A 27,667-nucleotide genomic window follows, 5' to 3' on the forward strand; every position below is an offset into this window, starting at 1 on the left:
AAAATTTGACGAAACTCTAATACTTGATAAGTCATTTATTTGAATAATTGAATAAGTGTTGATCAAATTTATGATAAGGGCGAATTAATATATAATTAAAAAAATTAAATTATAATTTGTAAAGATAAATAAAATGATAAAATAAATTAAAAATGGGAATAAAATATTCAATCAGCTAAATAAACTCGATGGATTAGGGTCTCAGTTAATGAGCTGTACATTGATATGGGGAAAAACTTTTGATTAATTACGTCATTGAATGAATTCGGACAATAATAGTCATAATGCAAAACTCACCCCATGTAGATGAAAATAAATGCCATACAAAATGTTGCACAGCTGTGTTTTTTAATTTTATTGTTTTTTTCATTTTCATTTTAATTTTTTTCTTTATACATCAAATCATAAATAAAATTGAGAAAATAAGAACTAAATATGATAAAATACTCAACTCGAGTAAGTATCTCATAATCCGATTCTTTCTTTATAAGCCACATTGAAAATAAACATAAATGAATTAAAAATATCAGCTAAACCTCAAAATAATTAGTATATCAAAGGAGCATACCAAAAAAAAATTAGTATATCAAAGGAGAAAATAATAAAGTATAGAATTCATTTTTGACGATAATGGTTTTTTTTAGTTTTCTTTTAATAATTTTTCATATGAAAAATCAGACGAAGGTATTTTTGTCTTTAAAAGTTTCGAAGGATATGCTTTTATATCAATTATCACAGATTTTTTTTAATTAAAAAGGTTAAACCATCGGTCATTTATATTAACTAAATGATTTTTTTTTTTACAAAAGTCTTTAAAACTTTGTTGTTTCGGTGCATTTTTGATATTTTATTTTATAAAATTATGAAGAAAAATAAAATAAAAAACAGCGAATACAAAAACATATCAAAATAATGTAATTTCGTTAAAAATACTTTTTCATTATTTTCAATAATTGAGTGATTAATGAATAAAACAGATGGATCATTTTCCCAAATTAAATAAAATTAAAATATTTGTGTAACCCGATCTTGTAACTGCTGCAAAAGCAAAGGGTTGGGGACTGTTGAGTTTCGCCATCACTAATATAAATAATGCTTCCCTGGAGCTTTCGTCATTTCTCAAACCACCGGCATCGGCGATCACTGTATCTCCGACCACCACCATCTCCGGCAAGTTAGTCTCAACCGAACTTTCTCGCTCTAGGTTATGCTATCTGCTCCTACCATTGCATGGTTCTCATTTTTGAAATTTAGTTAGTTAGAAATTACGATTATCAAAGCCATGCACCGAATTTTACGATTTCGACGATTGATGTTTGTGACAGCTAACTTTGTTTTACCCTTTTTAATTATTTTTATAGAGCACATTTTTTTTTTTTCTGTTGATGCTTTTGGGAGTTCTTATTGAATGGTGACGAGTATTCGCAGTTTTTTTTTTTTTTTTTTTCATTGTCATAAAATGGTAGCAGTGATGTTCGTCTATCCTTTCCTAATGGCAACCCTTTTGTATTATAGTATATAGTTATTATCATCATTATATATTTGTGTTGTGTACTAGTAGTAGTATCTACTCAAGTAGTTGATCAATTATATTTATGTTGCTGATAATGTATTATTGTACTAATTGAAGGTAGATGCTATTTTTTTCTTATTTTTGCAATCTGGACGACTAAGTCTGACTTTGGGGCTTGGTTTGATTCAATTTGTTGCAAATTAAACCTTTTAGTCCTTTATTGGAACATTATGTGCTGTTATCTGTATGGAATATGGAGTATTTGAAATTGAATATAGTCCAGCTGGTGGTAAATTGAAATGGTTATCAGGGCCAAATAGCAATTTAAGGTGTTCCTCTATGGGCGGATATCTATGATATGCTATTCTTATATCAATTTTATTTTTTATTTTTTTGTTTTCAGAATTTATTTTCAGGTACCATGCCTAAGAGAAAGAGAGGACGGCCAAAAGGGTCAAGTGTACAGAAGAAGGTGAAAGAGAGTATAGATTTGGAATTGTTCATTCTTGATAATCCATCAAATGTGTTGGAAGTTGATCCTGGCATTAAACAAGAGCAGGAGACAGGTATATATGGATTGACTTTATCTTATTATCCTGTTTACTTGTATTCCTTCTTTTCACTTTTTAATACTATTTGTTTTTTTGTCATGAGAAGCTTATCCTGACTGTTTTCATATATTGAATTTCCTGTTCAGATACAGATATGCCTAAGAAAAGGGGACGAGGACGTCCAAAAGGGTCAGAGACTCAAAATTGTCAACAGAATGTCCATGGCAACTTGAATAGTCACATTAATCCGTCTAATATTGTGGAAGTTGGTGTTGGGTGTGAAGAGTCAGAAGATCCAGAAATTGTTACAAGTACATCTGGATTATAGTTTCTCTTGTTTACTTCACTGCCTCTTTCCTTCAATAATAATTCTTATTTTATAAGAAAAATCAATGGACCAGTGTTGCTATTTGGAAAATTGTATGCTTTCCATTATAAAACTTATATTTTCCTTGGATAAATGTTAAATGTGATGTCAAGAAGCGTTACACTGTGACAATGCTTTCTTAATAATACACTAAAATAGCTCACTGATGGTTGATACCCAAAAGTGTTATGTTTGTCCTTTATGCTATTATTGGTAAAGATAGGTCGTAACCATTTATTTATTTAATTGGTTGGTACATCAGTAGAGGTAGTGGGATGAGTTACCAGCGTAAGGGGGAGAGCTAGGAAGTAGGAACTATTTTACTTAGTACTTATCTAGTGCTTCTCTCCCTCTCTTCCTCATCCTCCACTTGTTGCCAAAATTGTCATCAATTATTTTTTTCTTGATTTCATTTGGGCAGTTAGATAGAAGGGGGCACATGTATGCTAATAGTTGTCCTATATTCAATATTTTTTTTGTTTTAGATACAGTTAGGATTAATGAAAAGGGAGGAGGACAACCAGGAGGGTCAAGGATGCAGAAATGTCAAGAGAATGCTGATTGCAACTTGGACATTAACAGTAATCTATCAGATATGATGGAAGTCAGTCTTGGATGTAATGAGGAGCAGGAGACTGGTATGGTTATGAGTTACATACTCATTCGTATTTGATAAATATCTTATTTCTTGTTTATTACTAATATCCCCCCACTACCCTCTTTATAAACAATTCTAATTTTATCAGAAAAAGAAATGAATGGATAGTATTGTTATTTGGCAAAAAAATGACATTCTTTTCCCTGGGAAACTTATTTTCCCATGACAAATATGATGTTTATTATACCCAATAGCATGGCATACTTATTAATTGACTTGAATAACTCACTGTAGTTATTATAATTTGCGGGTTGTCATTTATGCTAGATTATGTTATTGGAAAAGATCCCTAGGAACAATTTCAATAAAAATTGTCTTATTTTCTATGGGTTTTGATTTTAGATGCAGTTAACATACTGCTGGAAAGTGGACAAGGGCAACCAAGCGGGTCAATGAATCAGAAGAAACATCAACAGAATGCAGATGGTAAGTTGGATGTTTTCATTTCAATGGTGGCTATTGTTGGCGGCTGTAAGGTTCTTTGACACTTTTTTTTTGTATTTTTTGTTTTTCAGATATAAATGTCACTCCTAAGATAAAGAGAAGAGGAACAACAAGAGGGTGGATGGTTGAAATGAAGCGACAACAGAGTCCAGATGGAAAGTTAGATGTTCTCATTCACCCTACGAGGCTGGTGGCAGTTGGTCCAGGCCGTAAAGATTTTATCACCGATCTTTCTGTTATTGTTCGCCGGAATGCCCGTCTTAATGTGTGCCAGTGGAGGAAGGTTCCACAAAGTACTCGGGATGCAATAGTGCAAAATGTTCTGGTTCGTTCTGGCATTTACATTGACTATGATTAATTTTACTCCTGATTGTTGTAAATGATGTTTGTTTTTGCTGTCCTATAGGGGATAAAGTTTCTTGGGATGGGGCTTATTTTAATTGTCATGAACCAATTATCCGAAAAGTTTAAGCTTTTAATTGAAGACACAAATTGTTTTATTACATCTCTATCATACCCCCTTACCATTCCTTTGTTCTTGAAGCGTGGAAAATGCATAGATCCATCTATCTTGTGTGGAAATTCAACTTTTATTAGAAAAATGGTAGCAAAAATAATTGAACCTTAATCGCTTTTTCGTAGAGACTCTCATACCATGTCATGAACCAACTATTCCAAAAGCTTAAGTTCTTTGGTGAAGACACTTGAATGCTATTATATTATATCTCTAACATTAACTAATCACATAAAGACAGGAAGTCCCTATCCAAAATTAGAACAGCAAAACTATGGTAGTATGCGAGAGGGGTCAGGTTGTGGACGTAAACATAAAAGGGACTGTGATTGTAGGAGAGATGGAGAGGTACCCACATGTGGATTTGGATGGACTGATGGTAGTATGCGAGAAGGGTCAGGTCGTGGAGGTACACCTTAAAGGGGCCGTGATTGTATGTGAGAGGGAGAGGTGCCCACATGTGGATTAGGATGGACCGGTGTATTTGGTGATGGTATACGAGAGGTACAATTATGGGGGTTAAGATTATGATGAATAAGGATAATGCTTTGGTGGGTGAGCGGGAGGATAAGTACAATATAAGTAGTGGTGACAGTGGCAACTCGACTCCTTGTATCAGATAACTTGTTTGCCATTTTTGGTGGCTCCTTCACTACCCATTAGACTCTAGTGGGGGCAATTATACTAAAGGATCAGATGATTGAATTCTCTAATTTCCATTGCAATAGGGAGTTACAATATATACATGTATTGGGTATCTTTTCCCATGATTTTAGGACCCAAATCTGGTACCTAAAATTTGGAATCTCTTGCAATTATTCTGAAATCAGAATAAATTACCGTAACTCCTAATTGATTTTGATCATTTGAAAATTGGCAATGATCTTCACGCCCCGTCAAGCTTTAGTAGATATTAATCATTCCTTGCTTGGAACTTAAGTTGTCAAATGTGACACTTGGTAAAGCCTTTGTGAGAATATCAATAATTTGAAGGCTTGAAGGGGTATAAATTGTGCTACTGGTTTCTTCTTCAATCTTCTCCATGACGAAGTGTTTATCAGTCTCATTGTTATGTGGTTGTGGTTTTCTTTTTTGAGTTGCATTGCCTTTGGCTTACGTTTATTACACCAAAGTTGGTAGGATTCCTGTCCTGTGGTCCATCCTTATTCTAGTCCTTGGAAATTTGTTTGACAGGGTCAGGCTTCTTTTCTTTACCTTGCTTTCAGGTTTCAGGATGGTTGTTGTCATATTAGATTTTGGGAGTACTTGGAGGATAGGGATGCTCCTTGCTCTGTTGCTTGTGCTCCGCGCCTCCGCCTTGTTTGTTGTTTATATTCATTGAATGACCGTAATTGATTAATGCACTTGGATTTTCTTTCTTCCAAGATCTTAACAATAGAGAACTTTGGAGTCTGACTGAATCTCTTCTTGGGTTGCTTGATTCTATCTAGTATTCTCTTGGATTTAGTTTTTGACTTTTTGTTAGCCTTTTTTGGAAGACGAAGGCTCTGTAAAAGAAGTGAAATACTTTATGTGGACAAAGGTTCTCAACAGAAGTGTTGTTTTTATTTTGTGATAGGTATCATATGATTCAGTCATCTAGCAACAGGAATCATTGGATGTATAAAAAATCTCCTCTCTTTTTTTGACTTCTTTCTTAAATAGATTTACAATGCAAGCCATTGTGTGTATGTTTTTCTTTTTTTTTTCCCGATCCAGTGAAATCTTTCCTTAATGCTGTCTCTAAGGAAGCTTCTCTTTTATGTGGAATTCTAGTCCTTCTCACTCTAGCTTCTCTTGTCTAGCACTCTAAGGCCGCTCCATTCGGTCTGTTTTGTCCTGGTGTAACTTCTTTAATCCTTCATTTCTTCTATTCTAATACGTGCGTGTAAAAGGAATTATTTAGTTTGCATTGCTTTCGTTCTTGTGCTCAGAAAAATTGGAGACTTCAAGATACAGGTATTGTACGGAAGGCTATTCTGGATGAAGCAGGCCGTTTATATCGGAATTGGCGCAACATGCTTCATGATTATTACGTATTGTTTGAAACAAAGGAGGAGGCCTTGAAGCACGTACCTGATGATATCAGTGATTCTGATTGGAAAATCTTGGTTGATTATTTTAGTAGCCCTTCTTTTGAGGTAAATTAATTTGTGCTCATTTATCCACAATCCTACTCTGATTTTAATTGAATTTTATAACATGCTTTTTGTCGATCTTCAGATAATTAGTGCAAAAAACAAGGCAAATAGGGCAAAACTGATGACAAATCATACCTGTGGGCAAAGATCCTTTCAAGCAATTAGCTATGATGCAGTGAGATTTCAGTTTAACTAAATGTTTGCTTATAATGTGTCACATCAATTGCACGACATTTTTTGTATACTGTTTAACAAGTATATACATTTAACAGCGGGATCCGGTGACTGGAAAGGAACCCGATTTGCAGACATTATGGCAGATGACACACAAAAAGGCAAATGGGGAATGGGTTGACGAGGCATCTAAGGAAGTCAATGTAATATCATTTTAAGTAAATGCTACAACTTGATATATGACATGAATTTGATGTTCCCTCTTTTTAAATGGTCGATTATTGTGTCAATTCATTGTAGGACAAGGTTGCTGAACAAATCGATGAGATGCTAGTCCAGCCAGAGGATGCTCAGGATGAGATAGAAATAATTGAAGAAGAAATTATTAGTTCTGCTTTCAAGAAAGTGGTTGGGAGGAAATCATATATGCACGGTTTTGGAGCAGGATTGAGTTCATCAAGCTCCAGTAAAAGTCAACAGCTGCATGCTGAATTAGAGGCCCAAAAGAGAGAGACCGAGAATGCTAAGAAAGAATGCAGTGAATTAAGAGCTAAACTTGTTGAGGTTGAGTCTCAACTAGAGGAGGAGCGGCGGAAGCGAGAGGAGACAGAGACTCATCGACTGGATCGACAGAAAGAAATGGATCGTAAAAAAGAAATGCAGGAGATGGTCAACAGTCAGGTTCAGGCTGCTGTCCAGGCTGCATTGTCGCAGTATTGTTTACCAGTAAGTATAAATGATTTATTTGTTGAGTATTCAATTTTATATTCATTAGTTCAATCTTCCTTTAATTTTTAAAGCAATTTTTGATGTGTGAGATTCAAGATTTTTATCAATATTACTTACTAATAGTAATAATGTTCAAAAGTTTTTATGAACACCAAAAAAATTGATTATTGGTATCAAAATACTTGTTTAATGTCTTAATTGGACAGTTATTAGAAATTTTTATAAGTTGTACAGCTAGCACTTGATCGTTCATCTAAGGCACCTTTCCTTCTACCCTATGTTTTATAGTACCAGTTTGCTCGTAATATTAATCCATGTTATTGTGTCCGTTTCTGTTTTTCATATAAAGTCTATATCTTTAAGAATTTGCTCTCATGTGTTCTCTTTTCGTAATTTACAATAATTTGTGTCTTATCAATAGACAACTGAAGCAGAGAGCTCATCAAAGCAGAAAAAAATTGCGGAGCTTGAAGAACAACTCCATGAGGCAGAGGATGTCATAACAGATATTAGATCAGAATTACTTAGGTATCGCATGCGTTAGGGAATTTAAGAATGCAATTACAAATCTTCCAGTACCATATATTACAAGCTTAGTGAAAAGTTTCCTTTTGGTTATGTTTATGGATTATAAACCTGTTTCTAGTACATATGCTAATTGCTAAAATGACTATTTTATTTATGGCTATGCCTTCGTTATAAGCATCTTTGTTTTTACTTAAATGTTGATTTAGCAAGGTTGGGAAAAATATGAGGTGATCTCTTCTGTTATGTGTTATCAGATTTATCCTCTCTTATCTTGAGTGTAGACTTGACCCACTTGTGGGTTACTGTTCCTGTGATGCTGTTGATACGCCCGTGTATACAGAAAATAGAAACATGGTAATGTGTATAAGGATTAAACAATTAAACAAACTGAATAACCCAACATGCTGTCATTTGGTCCGCATCATACATGTCTTGGTCTTTTGTGTTAATTTCCATTAGAATCCAATAAGAATTAGTACTTTATTTGTCATTCTGTTGTTGAGTTTGGATAAAAGGGATATTTGAAAGGGAAATGCATTTTTGGAGATCATTTTATACAACGTTAGGATTTTTGATAAAAAAATTAGTATTTCAAAGATACAAGTGTATTTACTTTGGTCTTAAAAAAATATTTTGTCATTGAATTTAATTTTTCAATAAAGCAAGCGTGATCGCTTAGCATCTCCAGGTTTTAAGGTGATATAGATCATGCCAAAAGATTTTATAAGAAGCTCTAAGCAAATATAGAAATGAAAATATATCATAAAGCTGAAAACACAACTCGATGCCATATGACATGCAGAGCCTTAAAACAAAAAAAAAAAAATTACTGGAAATAGACATGCAATAGTTCTTGCCAACACTTCCTAACATTGTTAACTCAGTTTGAAGGCTTCCTTCTAAGTAGGTCACTCACATTAAGCGTATCAATCTTAGCAGCAAGTATGAAGTCATTTTCTGTTAGCCCCCCTGCATGAACATTAATCAGTTGGATGAATGCCCGCATATGTTCTACTAATTATTAGGCAGTTAATTCAACAAAAATGATATTAAAAAAAAAAAACAAAGGAAACATGCTTGGTTGAGCCAGCAAATCACTGTTAATCTTGAAATATTGTATGATTAACATATGACATTATTAAAGTGTCATAGCTTTGAGTGATCTAACCAGAATGGCAGTGACAAACATTTACTAACTTTTATCTATACGAATTTCAATTTTCTACAAATGATATGTAGTAACTATAAATTTATGGTGTATTTGGTACAAGTTCAATTACAAAAGACAAGGAAGAAGAAATACAAACAAAACCAGGTATATCTTTTTTTTTGGATAAACTATATGTATTCTCCACGAGATGTCCGAGAATATGGTGAGATTAGCTCTCAAAGGATATTTTTTGCATTCACAAACTAGGTAAACCAGTATGTACCACTTGAACCAAGACTTTCCTTAAGCAGAATCAAGTATGTACCACTTGAACCAATCCACTTAAATAAACCAGGTATATCCTAATTAGCAAGAGAAAAAAAAGGTGTATTCAGGAAGAAGACTGCATCCTAATGAAAGCTTTTTACCTAAGACTAAGACATGAAAATGCATAGCTTTGGACCAAGAAAAATGCATACATGATTCAACTAACTTACCTGTTTATCTTAGTGAACTATAAATCACAAAAAGGAGACAAATGTAAATATACAAAATATAATTTCTTTCCCCTTAGTTTTCCTCCTATCAACCTCATTTTTACATGTTCTGCTCATCACTAAACATTCCTCATGGTAATGGATAACAAGTGGAAATGAAGCAACCAAACTATTCTTAAGGTCGGGGTTTCATTGAGAAATAAAAGGTAATCTTTCTAAAATCCATTGAGATTCAATTTTTTCTTTCTCTCCAAAGACGGAGAAACTATAATTCATCTGTTTTGCAGAGAAGCAAGAGATTAAAATCAGAATCCATGATGTAATCTGCATGCTAGGCTCCAATTCTTTTAAATGAAATAAAATCTTTTTAATTTCATTAAAAGCCATTTGTGCCTAATACATAGTATTTTGATAATCTTTCTCATCTACCAGCTTTTCATTCAAAAACTTGAATAATGAATGATTCATACCAACAGCATGAGTCCAAATCTCAATAGTAACATTATTCCAGCCAACAAGGTGAAGATCAGGATGATGCCCTGCATTATAAAAATATTGGTTACATTTTGAAAGTACCCTTTAGAATGAGACAAGTAGCAAGATGAAAACAGAACACAATACCTTCATTTTCAGCAAGAACAGCTACTTTCTTGAAAAATTCCAATCCTAGGGTGAAAGTCTTTACTGTCCATGATCGCCTCAGCTTCAATACACCATCTTCATTTACCAAATTCCATTCATCAACCTAACCACCCCATGTCAATATCCAATACAATGAGACTTAAAAAAAACAAAAAAAACTTGAATTGACTGAAATAAACCTGTGGCATTAGAGTGTGTGCTGAATCCTCATTCATGGGTCGCAATTCCTTCAGATTGCATGGCACACACTTCTTATCTGTCAGACCTAATAAGATAGAAATAGAAATGGAAATGGAAACTTTATTTGACAACAAGAACTATTCAGTGTGTTATAAAACTTGCTTCTTAAGTGAAGAAGTAAGAAGCAAAGTGATGAGAAAAATAGTTTAAGATTAGACATGATCTAACAATTTGTGTATATGCAACTGAGTTTTGCAACATCAACAATTGCTATTTGATTCAATAGTATCTGTCTCGTTCACCACAGTTTTGTGCGTAACCCACCTTTGCTAATGCAAAATGTTCTAAATTTGAGACCCTTTATAGTGGACACCTTCAATGAAACTCCAAAACTGAGCTCTCATGTATCTCAATGACATGATGAGTACAGGAACTACAAGCAAGTTAAAGTTTGTTTTCAAAGAATAAAAAAATCATGCTAAAACCATAAAAAGTGAAACTCAATATATATAAACAAAGGGGTAAAGCATAAAAATATGAAATAACATAACTACTAGAACACAAGCTAGTACAACACATTCTTGATTCAAAAAGCATAGCACAAAACACACACACACACACAAACGAAAAGACATAAATTTAAGGCATGAACCCACGTGAAGGCTTGACCTCCATGTTTGGGACAGGAACGGTGATTACAGTTAGAGAGAGAGAGAGAGAGAGAATATGCTTTATTAGATAAATGATGCGAAGGTGGTGCCGTTTATCTTTGCTGATCAACAAACTGCTGATCCTTTTTCCGGGGAACGGGACACGTGGTGCCCTTTGCTTGCACATGATTTTTTAAAATTAATTTTATTTAAAAACGAGATTAACAAGTGATTTATGTTTACTTTATTTATTTATTTAATCAGTGATTTTTATAAAAGTAATATAATTTAAATTTGATGACATATATTACATACGAAAAAAATAGGGTGACTTTAATTATAATTAAATGGTAAAAATTGAAAAATTATGTTTGTATATGAGATTAAGGTTTTCTGAAGTTTATTTTGTTTTTTTGGTAAGCTTCTAAAGTTTATTTTAAACTGTACAGAATCATGATTGTTAAAAAATTAATTTTACATGATATATTAAAAACAAACATGTTAGAGAAAGATTTAAGACATAAGATTCTTTTTTTGGAAAATATTTCATCGGTTAATCGCTTCGCGACTAATTCAATTCGAGGCGAATCCCAGGATTAAGATTTTAAATTCTTCCCAAAAAAAATACTCGAGAGGATCAAATGTATAAGATTTCTTGTCTATAATTATGTGTATACGTTATATTATTCAATTAAAAAATATGAGCAGTATTTCTCATTTTAAATAATATAATTTTATGTAATTTTAAGTGAAACAATTATGTTTTGAGGTATATTTGGTAGTTTTTTATTTTATTTTTTCATATAATTGAGAAAAAAGAGAAAGAAAGAATTTTATGCAAGAGAGAAAAAATAAAATCAGCAAAATATAATTGTTTTACTTAAAATAATACAAATTTGTGTTATTTAAAATGATAATTTTTTTTCATAAAAATATATTATAAACTTGGAATGAAATAGTTAGTCATGGATATATGGGTCTTAGAGAGCTCGAATTGGTGAAGATAAAATAATGAAAAGTAATAGAATTATTTATACTCATGTAAATCTTACCTGTAATAACATAAAGTAAAAATTATTGATTTGATTTTGATACAACGATAATAAAATTAATAATAAAAGATGGTAAAAAAAATGATAATAAGTATAATCTATTCTTCAATGGGAGAGATTATACTTATTATTATTTTTTATCACATTTTATTATTGTTTGATCAAAATTAAATTAACAATTGTAAAATAAGATCAAGTAAAATCTATTGGTTTAATTTTGATTCAATAATAATAAAGTTAATAATAATAACGGATGATAAGAAAAAATGTTATTAACTATAATATATTCAATAATTAACATATTCAATAATCCATGAACAAGAAGCAAACATTTTTTTTTTTCATTTAAATTTTTTGAAAGAGAAAGGAAGGAAACATTAAAATAAAGAAAAGCATGGCGAAAAGAAAAGCATAAAAAGAAAAGGGAGGGAGAGAGACTAGGGTGAAGTTAACTTAAAGTCGAAAACCCTTGCCAAGAGTTTGAGTGAGTGAAAGCCCTAGACACTTCGCAATGGCTCTTGCTGCTCAAACCCCTGACATTTCCGGCGAGCGACAATCTGGCCAAGACGTTCGAACCCAAAATGGTTCTCTCTCTCTCTCTCTCTCTCTCTCTCTCTCTCTCTTCCATGACTATAACCATTTCTAACGCTTTCTCTCTAAAATGCAGTTGTGGCGTGCCAAGCAGTTGCTAACATTGTCAAAACCTCCTTAGGTCCTGTTGGCCTTGACAAGGTACTCTCTCTCGCTAGATCTGATCTGAACTAAAGTATCCAAGCGATGCTGCGTCGCATTGATTTTTATTCATTTTATTGTTTCAGATGCTTGTTGATGATATTGGTGATGTCACTATTACCAACGATGGTGCTACCATACTCAAGATGTTGGAAGTAGAGCATCCCGCTGCTAAGGTCAATGAAATTTCAATCCGTTCTCACACCGCATTTTCGTTCTTCTTCGTATCGGTATTATTCAATTTTGTTTGTGGTTTGGTTTGGTTTTCAATTTCCATTCAGGTTTTGGTGGAACTTGCTGAGCTTCAAGACAGAGAAGTTGGAGATGGAACTACTTCAGTTGTCATTGTAGCTGCGGAACTTCTCAAAGTAACTGCAACGCTTTCTTTCTTTCTATCACAGTATCATTTTGTAAGCATTTTATCTCATACTCATATTTAACATTTTCGTGCAGAGAGCAAATGACCTCGTGAGGAATAAGATTCATCCAACCTCAATTATCAGTGGATATAGAGTAAGTATTTATTTTTATTGTATCCTTTTTCAATTTGCTTTGTCTTCTCCTTGTAATTAATGTATGTATTACCTTTGATGTGCCTACATTTACGAAAATTTGATATGTTGGTTTATGAATGGGAAATTTCCGTAGAAACCTTAGTTTTAACTTCTCTTGTGTTGATTATTCTGGATAGCTTGCTATGCGGGAAGCTTGTAAATATGTAGAAGAAAAACTATCTGTCAAGGTAAGATCTCCTTAACAATGCTTTTTTATATTTTATGTATATATGTATTTCTTAGGCTTAAGTTATCAATGTAGGGATTCCCTGTCTTATTTTCTGAGAAGCGTGCTATGGATGGATTGGTCATTGATTTGTCTGAAGATTAATGAACTTGCTCATTGCTAGTTGTTGAATATCTTATTTGTTACTTAGTGAGATTATTTTCTTGACTTGTAGGTTGAAAAGCTTGGGAAGGATTCACTAATTAACTGTGCCAAGACCAGCATGTCATCAAAGTTGATAGCTGGTGATAGTGACTTCTTTGCCAATTTGGTATGTTTGTGATTGCAATGACTTTATATTGAATGTTGGGAGTTTATAGTTTACACCACTTGGAATTGATGCCCACCATATTCTGCTAATTCTAGTTTGTTCATATCCAATTGGATAAAGCTTACATATATTGCTCTGTTCCATGTCTCAATTTTCACTTGGATTCGTAGTTGAAAAGTAGTTGAAAACTTGATATCGACAAAGCTCTATGCTTTTCCTCATCGTAGTTGAACTCAGATTTTATTTTTTTATTTACCACATAGCTTTCTTTCTAGATTTTATGCTTACTTTCTGCTTTAGAGGAATGGAATATTTTATTGGTATAATCACCGTTCTACTTTTTATGTGTTGAATGTGTAAAGTTGTTTATTTGTATCAATGAAATACCTTTTGAGAGATATTTAAATGAACCTATTAACAATTTTTCTTGGGTCTAATACTACTATAGTTATGTTTCATATCATACTCAAACGGATGAAATGACCATATGCTTGCTATTATGATTCAAAATTTTCACGAATATGTTCTATGAAGTGGTTCAAATATTCGAAATTTTCACGAATTATTCTTGGGTCTAAATATTCGATGTTCAAACCTTTGTGGCAAAACTAATTTATGCTGATACTTTTTTTTTGGTTCCCTCTTTTGTAATTTGAGCTGATAGTGTAATTCTTGATCTTAATTTGCTTGGCAGTAAGAGTGTTATCACATGAAATTATGGAATAAAAAATTCCTTCTTGATTTTAGCAGATTGTTTAAAATCAATCCAAATGATGATGTTGTTAGGAGTTAGGACAAATTTGAAGCAATTTTTCAATCGGAGGGCTTCATTCAAAATTAGAAGTTCAGAATCTTGATTGAAAGTCATGAATGTTTTGTAATTCATTTTAACATTGTTTGATTGAAGCTTCTTCTTTTTTTGGGTTATTGGATAATGGATTCTTTGATCTTATGTGCTGAATTCAATGCTCACACAGTTTAATTTTTGGGGTTATGGCCTGTGTAATTGTGAAAAGCAGTTTCGGTTCTCAATATGTAGGCGTTTTGTTCTGAAGTTATTGATTGGTTATGAACAGGATGGTAACTACTGTTTTTCATTGAGTTTTTTGACTGTTGGTATAAGTAAAGTACTCATTATTTTTTCTATTGTGACATTGACTTTTGTGTGTAATTTACACAGGTTGTAGATGCAGTGCAATCTGTAAAGATGACCAATGCCAGGGGTGAGGTTAAATACCCAATCAAGGTTGGTACTAGGATTCCTTTGATCTTATTTCTCATATTCCTGGATGAATGTTAGAGAATAAATAAACCATTAAAAAGGCCCTAAGGTGTTGGGTTGAAGTGGTTTTTTACATGGTATCAGAGCTTTAGTGATCACAAGGTCACGAGTTCGATTCTCACCACCCCCACTTGTAGAATTAAATAAGCATAAGGTAAACCAAAATTTTTTTTGGGCCTATGCAATATCCACACTTCAAGCCCAAAAGGCTCTTGCGTAAGGGGGTGTGTTAGAGAATAATATAAACCATTAAAAAAGCCCTCATCCAACACCTTAAGGTTTTGGGTGGAAGTGGTTCTTTGATGAAAGATGTCATTTTTGAGAAATATGTTTAACATCTGTCATATGTAAGTCTTGCTTCTTACTTCTTTTAATGGTCATAGACTTTCAATGGTTTTAATTCTCTGTTTCTTTTGCATCCCATGTTCCAGGGAATCAATATATTGAAAGCACATGGAAAAAGTGCAAGAGACAGCTTTCTGTTGAATGGTTATGCTTTAAATACTGGCCGTGCTGCTCAAGGAATGCCTCTTAGGGTGTCCCCTGCAAAAATTGCCTGTCTTGATTTCAATCTTCAAAAGACAAAAATGCAATTGGGCATTCAAGTATTAGTCACTGATCCCAGGGAACTTGAGAAAATTCGTCAAAGGTACTGTCAATATGATCATTTGGCTTCTATATTACTAACATGCCTTCCTAGATCCACTTTCCTTAAATATAATCAGAAAAATTCTATCAATAGAAATATTCTGGATGAGAGGCATGAAATCAATCCAAAGCTCTGTTGGGTGAAAGAAATAGGTGTGCAGTCCCTTTGACTGGGCAGATGTTGATTTTTTCAGATTTGTATTTAATAATATAGTTCATGCACAGGCATCATTGTGTAGAAATTAGGGCATTGTCAATGTTTCCTTAAATACATTGCAGATTTTGATTTTTCCAGATTTGTATTTAATAATCTCCCCCCCCCCCCCCATTTTCTCATAATAGTTTGTTGTTTTGTTTCCTTTGTGTGATCCTAGTTTATCGGGCAAAGGATGAAATTCACTACATAATCTTACAATTGTTGTATACTGATATCTGAAGCAGTTGTGACATGATTAAATTTTAAATGTTTTGTGCAAGAAGGCCATCTTATCAAGTCTTATGTTAATCTCGCGCAGAAAGTATCTTTTAAACATAAATGGATGATGATAAGTGCACCTAAAATCCGATATACTGAAACCTTTGCAAGTTGCCATATAATGCAAAGATGTGCAATAGTGTTAAGAGTTGGCAAGGGGTTTTCATTTATTTTATGTATGTGGTTTCATACTAATATTTCCTGGAATATGTATTTATTCTGGTTTCAGGAAATCATGCATATGTGCTATGAAATGTCTTATAGAAGCTAGATGCTTGTAATATTATGGGAATAATCTAATTGTATAATTCATTGAAAAAATGTTAATCTAATAATGTTATGCCTTATTCTGTTCTGTTTCATTGTGGAAATTTGCTTGTGCTTGGTTTGGGACGATTCTCCACCCTTATGAACTTGCATGATAAAGTAATATCTGTTATGTGTTGCAGAGAGGCTGATATGACTAAGGAACGTATTGAAAAACTACTGAAAGCTGGAGCCAATGTTGTTCTGACTACTAAAGGAATTGATGACATGGCACTTAAGGTATGTTTCTTTTTTGTAGTTCTTTTTACTGATTTTTTTGGGCAAGAGGATTTAATTATAATATTCTATTTTGACTTCCAACTAAACTATTTGACTTCATGTTTCTGTATCATGTCTGTTGACTATTTTGACAGAGGAAGCAAACCAAATACTATGGCATCTTATTTAAAGTGTTTTCAAGTTAAAAGTTAAAACGTTTTTATTCTTCATCAATGTGTATCTTGATTATCTTCCCTATCTTAATTAGATCTGGTGAAATAGCTAGTAGACCAAATAGTCTGCAGAGTGGTGTAAATCTCAGTCAGAGGAGCATTTGTGTGTATTTGATTAAGGTTTTGAGTGTTGCGCAACTACTCCTTGTTATATTAATTGATAATGGGAAAAAAGTTTCTAATGTTACTTTAGACAACTTTGTCTAATGTTCACTAAAACGACGTCGTTTTGAGATTAAAAAATCAAAAAATTAGAATGAGAAAGACTATTATAACCCTGAAATAAATTAAAATTACAAATACATCATGATTTCCGCTCCAAAACGACGTCGTTTCGATGAACATTAGATAAAGTTATCCAAAGTAACTTTAGAAAAAACAAACCCATTGATAATACTTAGTGGTGAATTTGCTTTCTATTTTGCACGTGGATGTAGGCCTATATAGTTCGCTGTATGTTGTTGAATATTGACATTCAAAAGTTCGAGAGAAAAGGACAGAGTGATAAGAAGGAGAATATCGGAAAGTGAATGATCTGACTTAATGTTATTCTATTCATTGCATGTAGTTTGAGGGATACCTAACCATCTCTGATTCTGTCTTAACCAATCAGAATTTAGTTGAAGACAGATAGTGACTTCTGTGGATCTGACTTAAGTCAGCTACTCTTAACATTTGACCACGTTAAACTCTGTCTATTTCTCTCGTCTGATTTCTCTGGTGCTAACCTTGAGGGGGAACACATCCCCCGACCCTTCGCTTCCCCTCCCTTTTCCTTCCCCATCCTTACGTCCTATCAAAATATAGAATGTATCTAATGTTGTGGCTATAGAGTTAAATGATGTGTGTTTTACTTTTTGTCTTTGAATGGGGATATGAAACCTTTATATTCATTAGAAAGCTATTTTATTAGAATTCAACCAATTAAAAGTAGGTTGATAAGATCCCCTTAAAAAGGTATGTTAGAAAGCGCTACAGGGGATTAATTCCCAATGATGACTCAGCTGGGCACATTTCAGGTGTGACTTCACCTGAGGATTCTGTTAGTGGAGAGAGGTTGGCTCCTGCTGAGGTGGCAAGTGGGTTCAGCCCAAGTTAGTTAAATTGGGAAAGGAAAGGGTGAGGTAAGCAGGCTGGAAATAGGACTGGAATTGGGAGAGAATCAGTACCTCTCTGAAGTACTGAACCCGTATCATTAAGGTGCAGGGTGATCATAGTGGTGTCCCTTTTGATTTCGTCATATTTGTATCACTTTTCTGTTCTCTGCAATCTGTCATTTGCTGTTAGACGTTTTGTACTTCTCTTTTTCATATTAATACAGAAAAAATCCAGTTTGCTGGGCCAATTTGTCTTGGTTCTGTTCTTTCTTATTAATTCTCTGATCCAGTCTTATCATAGGTTTTCTCAAATATATAAAGTGTAGAAATTCGGTGAATTGAAGGCTCATACTCTTGAGGATAGGATGGTTTGTAAGTAAAAGGATGAGGATCATTAAAGGGTTGATTGGTTGCTGTTCAGGTGTGGTACGACCCATTTGCAATGTATGGGCATTGGAGTCCCACATTGGTTGCATGGGTGACTAATGTGGCCTTTATAAGGCCTTGGGCACTCTCACCTTTTGAGCTAGCTTTTGGGGTAGTGCACCTCAAGGTTTTATCAAGGTGCTATGAACTTTACATGCGAAAATAGATTTTGGGTTTGATAGGATTTAGGGAAAATTCAAGCAAGGGATATTAGGGTTTTGATGGGGGGATTTTTAATGCTCTCTGGTCTGCGAATGAAGTCAGGTCTGGTTACATGACAAAATTTAATGAGAAGAAATAATTCAGATTCAGGAGAAAAAATTTACCGAGGCATCACAGCTTGGGTTCTTAGGCATTACACCAAAGGACTCATAACATGCCAGCAGCTAGGTTTTTGCTGAAAATTTTCTCTTCATTCACTATGTATTTTTTAATTGCTGGTTGCATCACTACTTGCATGAGACTAGTTAAAATTGGGAACCAAGTAGTACACAACATAAGGCCCAAGTGATAACAAACCTCATACAATGAAATAGAGGCCCAAATACAAGAGTAATTAGCCCTTGTGTTCCACTCAAGAAAATGTTGGAAAATGACAGAAAAGAAGAGAAAGAGAAGAGAGATAGAGAGAGAGAGAATTGAAAAGTGTTTCTGTATATTGAATATCTGAATTGTTCTAATATAAGGTGTGCTTTATTTATGGGGCAGTACACTGATGACTCAGCAATGAATCACTTGTAACAGCAAAACAGTTTACAAAACTGAACAGATATAAAATCTGGTTTACTCAATAGCATAGTATTAATATAAAACTGATACAGTGAGATAGACTATAGGCTACGACAGAAACTAATCTAGGCAATCATTTTGTATGCTAATATCCAAAAGCTAAAGCCCATTTATAGGAAGTAAATACCTGACTCTATGACCTTATTATAAAATTATTAAACTAGTCCTATGATGAGAACCCCCAATATTGAAATTGAAATTACACCAAACGAGTGACATCCAGGGGTCTTTAAATGATTTCTGATTTTCTGCTTTGTGTGTCAATAGATGTCTTAGGCCAAATTGTTGCATTGAGTGGTTCCATGTTCTTTAATTACATGTTCTGTTTCCGATGACTGACATGAAGAATCATGAATTTAAGTATTTCATTCTCACTATTTAATTCTTGTTTCAGTACTTTGTTGAGGCTGGGGCAATTGCTGTAAGACGTGTGCGGAAAGAAGATATGCGTCATGTTGCCAAGGCAACTGGTGCAACTATGGTAGGCCTTTGTTTAATCAGATTTATGCATTCAAACTGTGATCTAAGTAAGTTGGCTGTCATTTGAATATTTTTCACCCTGGACTTTGAGAGTTCACCATTGTCTTCTTTCTATCCTCCCTTTCTTGATCTTGAGTAGTTGAACAAAAGTTTGTTGTGGTGGGTTGAAATGCAAAACACGTCCTGAGCCTCTGCATTATAATGACTGAAGTTTTCTGAATTCTACCTTCTTAGAATGGTGTCTTTTAAAAACTTGCCATCTCTAGAGTCCTTTCTTCATTCTGAAATCTAAACGCTGTTAGCATCTTCTTAATATCAAGTCTAAATTGAATAACTAAAATACTCCTTTGTCTTACCAAGGGATTCTGTTTTGGAGAAGGGGTTTATTTTAATTATAGGCTATACTTTGATTTTGATCTTTCTGGTCATAGAATGGCTTCTAATTTCATTGCATTTGAGTTTCCTAAGGCGTTTTTAGAGGGGCTCTATATCTGCCTGGTCATTAGTTATATATGATGGGGAGGGCCTTTTAGTTACATGATGTTTATTGTGGACATCCTTGGTCAATTGTTTCTTTTTCTTAGCTTCTAGATGGTCCAAATGCAGTATTTATTTATTTCTCTTGTAATAATTATTTTCTAGCCAAAAAGATAGGAGTTCCATATCTTATTACCAAGCTCCAGGGATGAATCTGTAATTTTCTTTGTAAATTTGTAGTAACAATTAAACAAGTAACTATGATCCTCCATACTAGTTTCAATTTGCATTTACCCTTACCCCAATTGTCATTGAATTTTCTGGAAATGACGGCAAACTTATGGGTTAGTAATATCACAATTTTAAATTTTGTTGTTTCATATTGCATCAACTATGTGTCAGATTATTTTAGTAGTAGACTGAGAATAGCTGCAAATAATTTTCAAATGAATCTTATAATGTTCTTTTTTTGTTGACATCATATCCTTGTCAAGGAGAATCTAAACAAACTGCACAAAAGCTTTTCACAAAAGCTGCTTCTCTAACTATTCTCTTGCATCTTACCTCTTCAATGTGCCAATTCAAACCATACATATTTCTTTCTTCACCCTTTTTAATTAAACCATTTTTATTTACTGAAGATTTAGTTTTAGGCTTTTTTTTGTTTATTGTATTCTTTTGGGTTAAAGTTTAGCATACTATTTTCCTTTATGTATCATCACACTTGATATTTTCTGTGATTGATTGACACAGGTCTCAACATTTGCTGATATGGAAGGGGAGGAAACATTTGAACCATCGTTTCTTGGATATGCGGATGAGGTTGTTGAGGAGCGTATATCTGATGATGCTGTAATTATGATCAAAGGGACCAAAACTACAAGTGCAGTAAGTGATTGGGGTTGAATTGTATATTAAGAATGAATTCATTAAGACAAAGGGAAATAAAGTAAGAGGAATTTGGAGGATCAAGAATCCTCCGTAGCCAAAAAAATGGAAAATAAAATAGTGGTTAAAAAGAAAGCATCAATGAAGTGAAACTTCCCAATCCCTTTGCATATCTGGTAAGAAACTCCCTTAAAAAGACCATATACTTAACCCCAAATAGAGGTGTATTGCCTAATCTCATCATACATCAGGTTGCATGGATATATGTGTGTGTGCCCATACAGGTACAGATGTGGGAAAATTGCAATTTTTTAAAATTGGGATACATATACAAGAGGATATATTTATATAAAAATGCAAAAAAATACAAATAACGGAAAGATAAATACTGTCTCCATATCACTCTAACCAAAAATCCATAAAATACATCAAGGCTAAGCAAAAGATACCTAAAGAGGACACAACCTCTATAAGGTAGCCTTCATATTTGAAGGGTGGGGTGGTCATGTACTCTTGTTCCATTTAGTTTAAAAAAAGTAGCAAAATGGGGTGCTGCTTGTACATCTGTCATACTTTCCTCAATGCATTGACAACTATTTCTCTCCACATCTACTTAATAGAAAAAAAAAAAATTCTTGATGAATTTCTTTTATTAAAAAAGAGAGAGAATAAAGTCAATGAGACCCCAACATGATTCCAATTCACAAAATTCCCTATCATGAGTTACAAAACTGGAAATCCCTTGAAAATATGGAGTCTTGAATATTATAGAAATTGTGGACAGGAGAGTTATTTAAAGAAGAAAAATGATGTGAGAAAGCATCTCTCAACAACAATTTTCACCAATTTTCAGAAATAAGTGTTGAAATAGCTGTGTAAATTTATTATTTATTACCTGGTGCACGTTGTGGGTGGCATACATTATCACCTGATTTTGTTATACTTCTATAGGTCTCTTTGATTCTCAGAGGTGCAAACGACTATATGCTTGATGAGATGGATAGAGCTCTTCATGATGCATTATCAATTGTCAAGAGAACTCTTGAATCAAATATGGTAGCTTGCATTCTTTAGCTTTTAATTTTACCTTGGTTGAAGTTAATTATGTTTCTTTAAATTTCAATATTTGAAATGCTGTCTTTTTGTTTTGTTTGAGTTGTTATAATATAATTTCTCTCATTTATTCTTTGGGATAGGATATTGTGACAACCAAATAATGTTACTACCACATCTTAATCGTTGATTTCCGCCAATCAACGGTTATCATTTATTGCGAATTAATAATTAATTAATGAGTTTGATTTGAAAAATGATAACCGTTGATTGACGGAAATCAACGGTTAAGATGTGGTAGTAACATTGGTAGTAACATTATTTGGTTGTCACAATATCCTATCCCTTATTCTTTTGTGGTTGACTTTTTCCACCTTTAAATGATCTTGGACTCTTGCATGTTTGTTTAGTTGATCATTTTAATAAAATAGGCCTATCTTTGGGGTATTTACTATCTTATGAATATAATATTGTAACTGATGGTGATGGGAAATATATTGTCTCACTTAAATGGACAAAATAAAATATCAAGACGAATATATTAAATCAAATGATTCTGTGTATACTCTTTTTTGTTGTCGTTATCTGAATCATGTTGAAGAAGGCGAGCCTTGGAGTAGTGGTAATGTATTCGAGTCTGGTATATCCTTTTTGCCAAAATGCACAAGAAGTCTGCGTACAATCAACCCTCATCCCTACCCTCGAAATTCAGAGAACCTTGTGCATTGTGAAACCCTATATTTGAGTCATCTTAAATGGTGGGATTGGAGTTTGATAGGAGGCCACCTTACATAGTACAGCTAGAGAATTAGGATTTAATTGGCTAGGGTACTTGTATCTGATATGGACCAAGGGTTGAAAATTGGTGGGTTGAAGTTGATGCTGGGTCTTTATATTTCGATACTTACAAGTAAAAATATTTGTCCTGTTATGGTATTATGCATAGTACCTGCAAACAATAACTATAGGTTTGATGTGATTAGGGGATGTGCATCAGAGATTGATTTTGGGTTTTGAAATTTCGGGAAGTTGAGTTGTCTAGCTAAGTAAATAGACCTGACTGGAATTAGTCCTGCAGAAACTATTTGAGTTAATGTTGAAGAAGAAAGAAAACCTAGGTTCATACCCAGGGTTTCTTGTCATCACACTGCTGCATTGCACGATGGGGCAGTACCCTCTCTTTGATGATCAAATATTTTCCGCTTAGTATTAACTACTTTTTCTTTGGCAGATGCATACATTAAACTTTTACTTAAATGAAACTAGTAGTGAAAACTTGGGGATGATCAAGTTGTCCAAAACTATTGGTCCATGTTATAAATATCCAACCACGTTTTATTTTCCTTTTACCAAATCAAATACCCACTTGTAAATATATATAAAGTCCATGAAATTAAAACTCATTCATGTATTTATGTAGTCAAATACCTGATTTTGTGATTCAAAATGGTGCGTTATTAAAATAACTGAAAGGTTATATTTCTTCATGCCAGTGCAATATGCTAGATGAGGGCTCTGTTGGTGGGTATTCAGATGCCATGAAATGGAAACTTGGGTCTTTAGGGAGAATTCTAGTAATGGTTAATGTGGGATTTTGAAAGAAGAAATTTTGCTGTTGTTAGGTGAGGAAGTTAGTTCTTGGCAGTTGATAAACTAAAGGAGCAAAAACTACAAAGTAGTATGATAACCTAGGACTCACTCCTAGGCTATTGTGGGCATCACATGTAGGGTTGATTGCATCACATAACCTAGAAGAAAGCAATTTGCTGGTAAACTGATGATTCTGATTTTTTATTGAAAGAAGTCTTGTGTTTGTTAAAATAAACTTTCCATCTCTTTTACTACAATTTTGTTGGGACTTTGGAATAAAATCCTGTTGTTATATTCTATTCTATCAAGGTGTAGCTCGTGAACTGGAGGATGAAAAATAATAAGGGTCTCTATGATAGGCGTGTGACAAACCAATACTTGTGAATTAGAATTAGCTCTAGTGTACACGCTCAATCACCAATCTATACCCATTTAGTCACAAATTTTTGTTTGCGTAGCAAATGACACTGCTATTGTTGTATTGTAAGCTACATCCAGAGTGTGCTACAGCAAGGTCAATTAATTAATTTGGATACTAAAACTTATCACAACTTATGCACAATACACTTTATGAAACACAGGATTCTAAATGTCAAGAGTCAATCTATTCTTAATGAATTTTTATAAAGGGGCTTCTTTGTTATGGGCTTTTGGCCAGACATGTTTCCTGACCAGAAAGCATGCAACGAGATCAGACAAGGAATTTTCAATGAGGTTTGTTATTTAATTGTGGAAGTGTTGGGATATATTTTTATATCAGCAGTTAGGTTGTATAGTGTACTCAATCTTAGCAACAGTGAGGATTTGTGTTTATTGGGATGTTAGATTAGGATTTTGATTGTTAAGGGGCTACTCCTTGTAACCTTCATTGTTTATAATGAATTTTCTGTGTTTCGCCTGTAAATGTAGGCCTACAGTTCATGGATACTCCTTTTTTACTCTAAATATCTATTTCATCTGCTTTTTTACACTTGATTTTCAATTTATAAAATTCAGGTGGTAGCTGGTGGAGGGGCTGTTGAAGCAGCATTATCAGTATATCTGGAGTATCTTGCCACAACTTTAGGATCCCGGGAGCAGTTGGCTATAGCAGAGTTTGCTGAGTCTCTGTTAATCATTCCAAAGGTTGGAGACTAGCTAAGTTAACAGCTTAAGGTTTTAGGTTTTCTGCTTATTTTGCATGTAACTAGGGTGGTAAGCTGGTAAGGCCTAGTTGAACAAATGGTGTAAAGTTTGATCTTTGCCCCCAGTACAATAATTAAATTTCTAATCCTTCTCCCCTATATTTCCTTTTAATTTTTCCTTTACCTCTATTTTTTAAAAGTTTTTCTTTTTTTCCTCTCTAATATTTTCTCTTATTTATCTTTATTTTCTCTTTATATTATTCTATTTTGTATGTTTTGTCTTTTGTAATTTTTAATTTCTATTTATTTTATTTCTAGTGTAACTTTTTATTTTTTTATTTTTTCCTTTTCTTCCTTCTATTTTTCCTTCCTTATTATTTGGGTTCATCTATTGCTGACCCCAACTAGTTTGGGATAATGTTGATGTTGATGATGTTGTTTTGTGTAGTTTTTGCACAAGATAGTTGATTCTATAATTTTGTTGACATTTTTTAGTAGCGGGCCTTTGTTGTGGGTTAAAGTGTTAATGACCCATTATTTAACTTTTGCTGCTTCATCTTTTGCGTCAAGTGGCCCTTTAATAGACAAGTTCTTGCTTCCTGCAATTTTAACACTAGAGAAGTACATATTGGTGACACTTATCTGGTGCAGGTACTTTCTGTCAATGCTGCTAAGGATGCCACTGAGTTGGTTGCAAAATTACGGGCCTACCACCATTCAGCACAAACTAAAGCGGACAAGAAACATTTATCAAGGTATTTGCATACTAGTAATTAGTAAAACAAGAGCTGTATAATTTCCTTAACTTTGTTATTGTATTCTTATGAGCTTTATGGCAGTATGTTGATTTTATATTTGTTGTCATGTCATTATATTTTTCAGCATTCGTAATATTTTCTTCCAACCCTGTGTAGGGATGGTAATTTGGGCAGGTATTTCAGATAAATGACATCTTGTTATCTATTGATATTGGGTAGGATATAGAAATAGGAAATGTACTTTTCTGATGAATAAAGATTTTACCTTATAATATCTGGTATTCGTTTGATGTTTAACATCCACTCATACGTTGCATATATAGACAATAATTCACAAGTTTGTGGATGTGCTATAAAGCTAATAAAAATTTGCAATATCATGTTCCGTTTTGTTTTTCCTTTTTCTTTTTGTTTGTGCTTTTTTTTTTTTTTTTTTTTTTTTTTTTTTTTTTGGAGTTTCATGTGTAAAGAGCTATCTGAGATATGGTAGGACTCGAATATTGGTTATAGGTTTTGGACGGGTAAAACAAGTTTGTGCACCTGCCCATTACCATCTCTGGGGTTTGATTAGAGATTTAATTATAATTCCACTATGGAAATGAATCAATAGAAATCTGAGAAAAGTGATGATCGAAGAGGATAGATATGAAGTGATGCTGGATGACCTTTTTTTATTTGTGTGAGCACACAAGTGTTGTTCTAGGTCTAGCATGGACTTCATTTTTTATTCCATTAAAATAACTGTATTTGGTTTGTCTCTTTTTTTTTTTTTTTTCCCCAGCATGGGTTTGGACCTTTCGGAAGGAAAAATTAGAAACAACTTGGAAGCTGGAGTTATTGAGCCTGCAATGAGCAAAGTCAAAATTATTCAGGTAGGTATTTAGTTACATACCATCGGTAGTTGATTTCAAGAAAGAGCATCTTATACAGCTGTCTGAGCATAATTGTTTTCGTTGCTGTTTATCAGTTTGCGACTGAAGCGGCTATTACTATTCTTCGCATTGATGACATGATTAAGCTTGTCAAAGATGAAAGTCAAAATGAAGAGTAGTGTGTGTAATCGATTTTTTAAGGCATTTACTTCCAGTCTTTAAAAAGGGAGGGCTTTTGCTGCCTGTACTTGTGTGCATCTGAAGAGGGCGTCTACATTTTATCTTCAATGCCTTTGATGGTCTTTTCGGGGAAATGATTTAATTTTCTCTTTGAAAGTAGCGTTTATTTTCTTTAAATCTTAGCATTTTATATTTATAGAAATTCGCTGCTAATATTTGCGCAGGGCCACAAGAACATTTTGCTGTTGGCTACAGTTGAAAAGTGGCATTGTGTGCCATGCTGCATTTGTACATGTTCTAGTGTTTGTTTTGTGGAATTTTGATGTTTCTTTGGTAGTTATTTGTTTTTAATGTGAGAACTAAATACGTGGGTTTATTATGCTAAATTTTTGAGAGAAACCAGATAATCTTTTAATTTTTAATATGTTATATGCTGACAATATAATTTACCGTTGGTTGTGAAATTGAGTTTATTAGTGTAAAAATGTTGCTTGGCAATGTTACACATAGTAGCGGAGTAAAAATGGTACGTGAAATAAACGCAGGAGTCCGAACTTGAATTTAATGTAATCAATTATGGATGGATTGAAATTAAACAAGGTTTTGCCTCATAGTTAGGTTTTTGTGCAATTTTATGATATCTTGAAAACATCAGTGTGAAAATATTGCATGTATAGCGGCTTTCTATGCAAGTTTCATCAATAAATGAAGAGTTCAACGACGTGTTATTTTGAAAATTTGTTAGTGTTAAGCTTGTTCGTTTAATGATGAAATTTGCTATGGAATTTACTTATCTAAACTTAAAACTTTTCCTCAATGAGATCATTTTGAAAAAGTCATTAGATGTATACTAAAAATAAAATTAAACATCTACCAAAATTGGGATATTATGTATGAAATATGGATTATCAAATTTTACTCAATTAGACGTTTAACCTATATTATATAGAAAGAAAAAAAGGATGAAGATGAAAAATTTTATTTTTGAAAAATTCACTTGAAAAGTATGAAGAAAACTCAAGAATGAAAAAAAATTACAATTTTTTCTCCCCAAGTTTTATCGTCATTTCAAATTCCAAAATTCTTCTCTTTTCAATTTTTTTTTTACTTTCATCCAAACGAAAGGTTAAGGATTTATGTAACCGAAGCTCCAGAAGCCGACCGTCAAATAGTAACCATTTAAGCTTTATCATATTT

At 33.4% G+C, this 27,667-nt stretch overlaps 3 protein-coding genes across 6 annotated transcripts; 2 read left to right on the forward strand and 1 right to left on the reverse strand.

Moving 5' to 3' along the window:
• The first annotated feature begins 1,053 nt into the window (after positions 1–1,053).
• LOC133306299 (uncharacterized) lies at positions 1,054–7,678 on the forward strand. Of its 4 annotated transcripts, none has more exons than XM_061506603.1 (11): positions 1,054–1,174; positions 1,917–2,079; positions 2,211–2,375; positions 2,917–3,069; positions 3,432–3,515; positions 3,605–3,858; positions 5,982–6,188; positions 6,271–6,363; positions 6,461–6,565; positions 6,663–7,088; positions 7,513–7,678. In XM_061506603.1, the coding sequence occupies exons 2-11, from the start codon at positions 1,935–1,937 to the stop codon at positions 7,633–7,635; spliced, it is 1,755 nt and encodes a 584-aa protein (XP_061362587.1). In that variant the 5' UTR covers positions 1,054–1,174; positions 1,917–1,934; the 3' UTR covers positions 7,636–7,678. The 4 variants fall into 4 exon arrangements, with proteins under 4 accessions (XP_061362587.1, XP_061362588.1, XP_061362585.1 ...); XM_061506604.1 differs by having other exon boundaries at positions 1,174–1,204; XM_061506601.1 differs by lacking the exon at positions 1,054–1,174 and having other exon boundaries at positions 1,713–2,079.
• Positions 7,679–8,338: 660 nt separating this feature from the next.
• LOC133306297 (pterin-4-alpha-carbinolamine dehydratase 2, mitochondrial-like) lies at positions 8,339–10,846 on the reverse strand. The gene is made up of 5 exons (XM_061506599.1): positions 10,745–10,846; positions 10,088–10,173; positions 9,888–10,011; positions 9,737–9,805; positions 8,339–8,588 (listed from the first exon to the last, which is right to left on the reverse strand). Exons 1-5 carry the CDS (start codon positions 10,761–10,763, stop codon positions 8,500–8,502), a joined length of 387 nt encoding a protein of 128 aa, XP_061362583.1. The 5' UTR covers positions 10,764–10,846; the 3' UTR covers positions 8,339–8,499.
• A 1,388-nt stretch (positions 10,847–12,234) lies between these two features.
• LOC133306284 (T-complex protein 1 subunit alpha) lies at positions 12,235–26,893 on the forward strand. The gene is made up of 17 exons (XM_061506580.1): positions 12,235–12,374; positions 12,458–12,522; positions 12,609–12,698; positions 12,804–12,890; positions 12,976–13,035; positions 13,214–13,264; positions 13,478–13,573; positions 14,754–14,819; positions 15,287–15,504; positions 16,428–16,524; positions 19,443–19,529; positions 20,759–20,893; positions 21,845–21,949; positions 24,533–24,661; positions 25,312–25,415; positions 26,200–26,290; positions 26,386–26,893. Exons 1-17 carry the CDS (start codon positions 12,302–12,304, stop codon positions 26,467–26,469), a joined length of 1,638 nt encoding a protein of 545 aa, XP_061362564.1. The 5' UTR covers positions 12,235–12,301; the 3' UTR covers positions 26,470–26,893.
• The last annotated feature ends 774 nt before the right edge of the window (positions 26,894–27,667 follow it).

Source organism: Gastrolobium bilobum, unplaced genomic scaffold (assembly GCF_033153095.1).
Source record: "Gastrolobium bilobum isolate Gb01-03AN ecotype WA unplaced genomic scaffold, APGP_CSIRO_Gbil_v1 utg168, whole genome shotgun sequence".
Classification (NCBI taxonomy): domain Eukaryota; kingdom Viridiplantae; phylum Streptophyta; class Magnoliopsida; order Fabales; family Fabaceae; genus Gastrolobium; species Gastrolobium bilobum.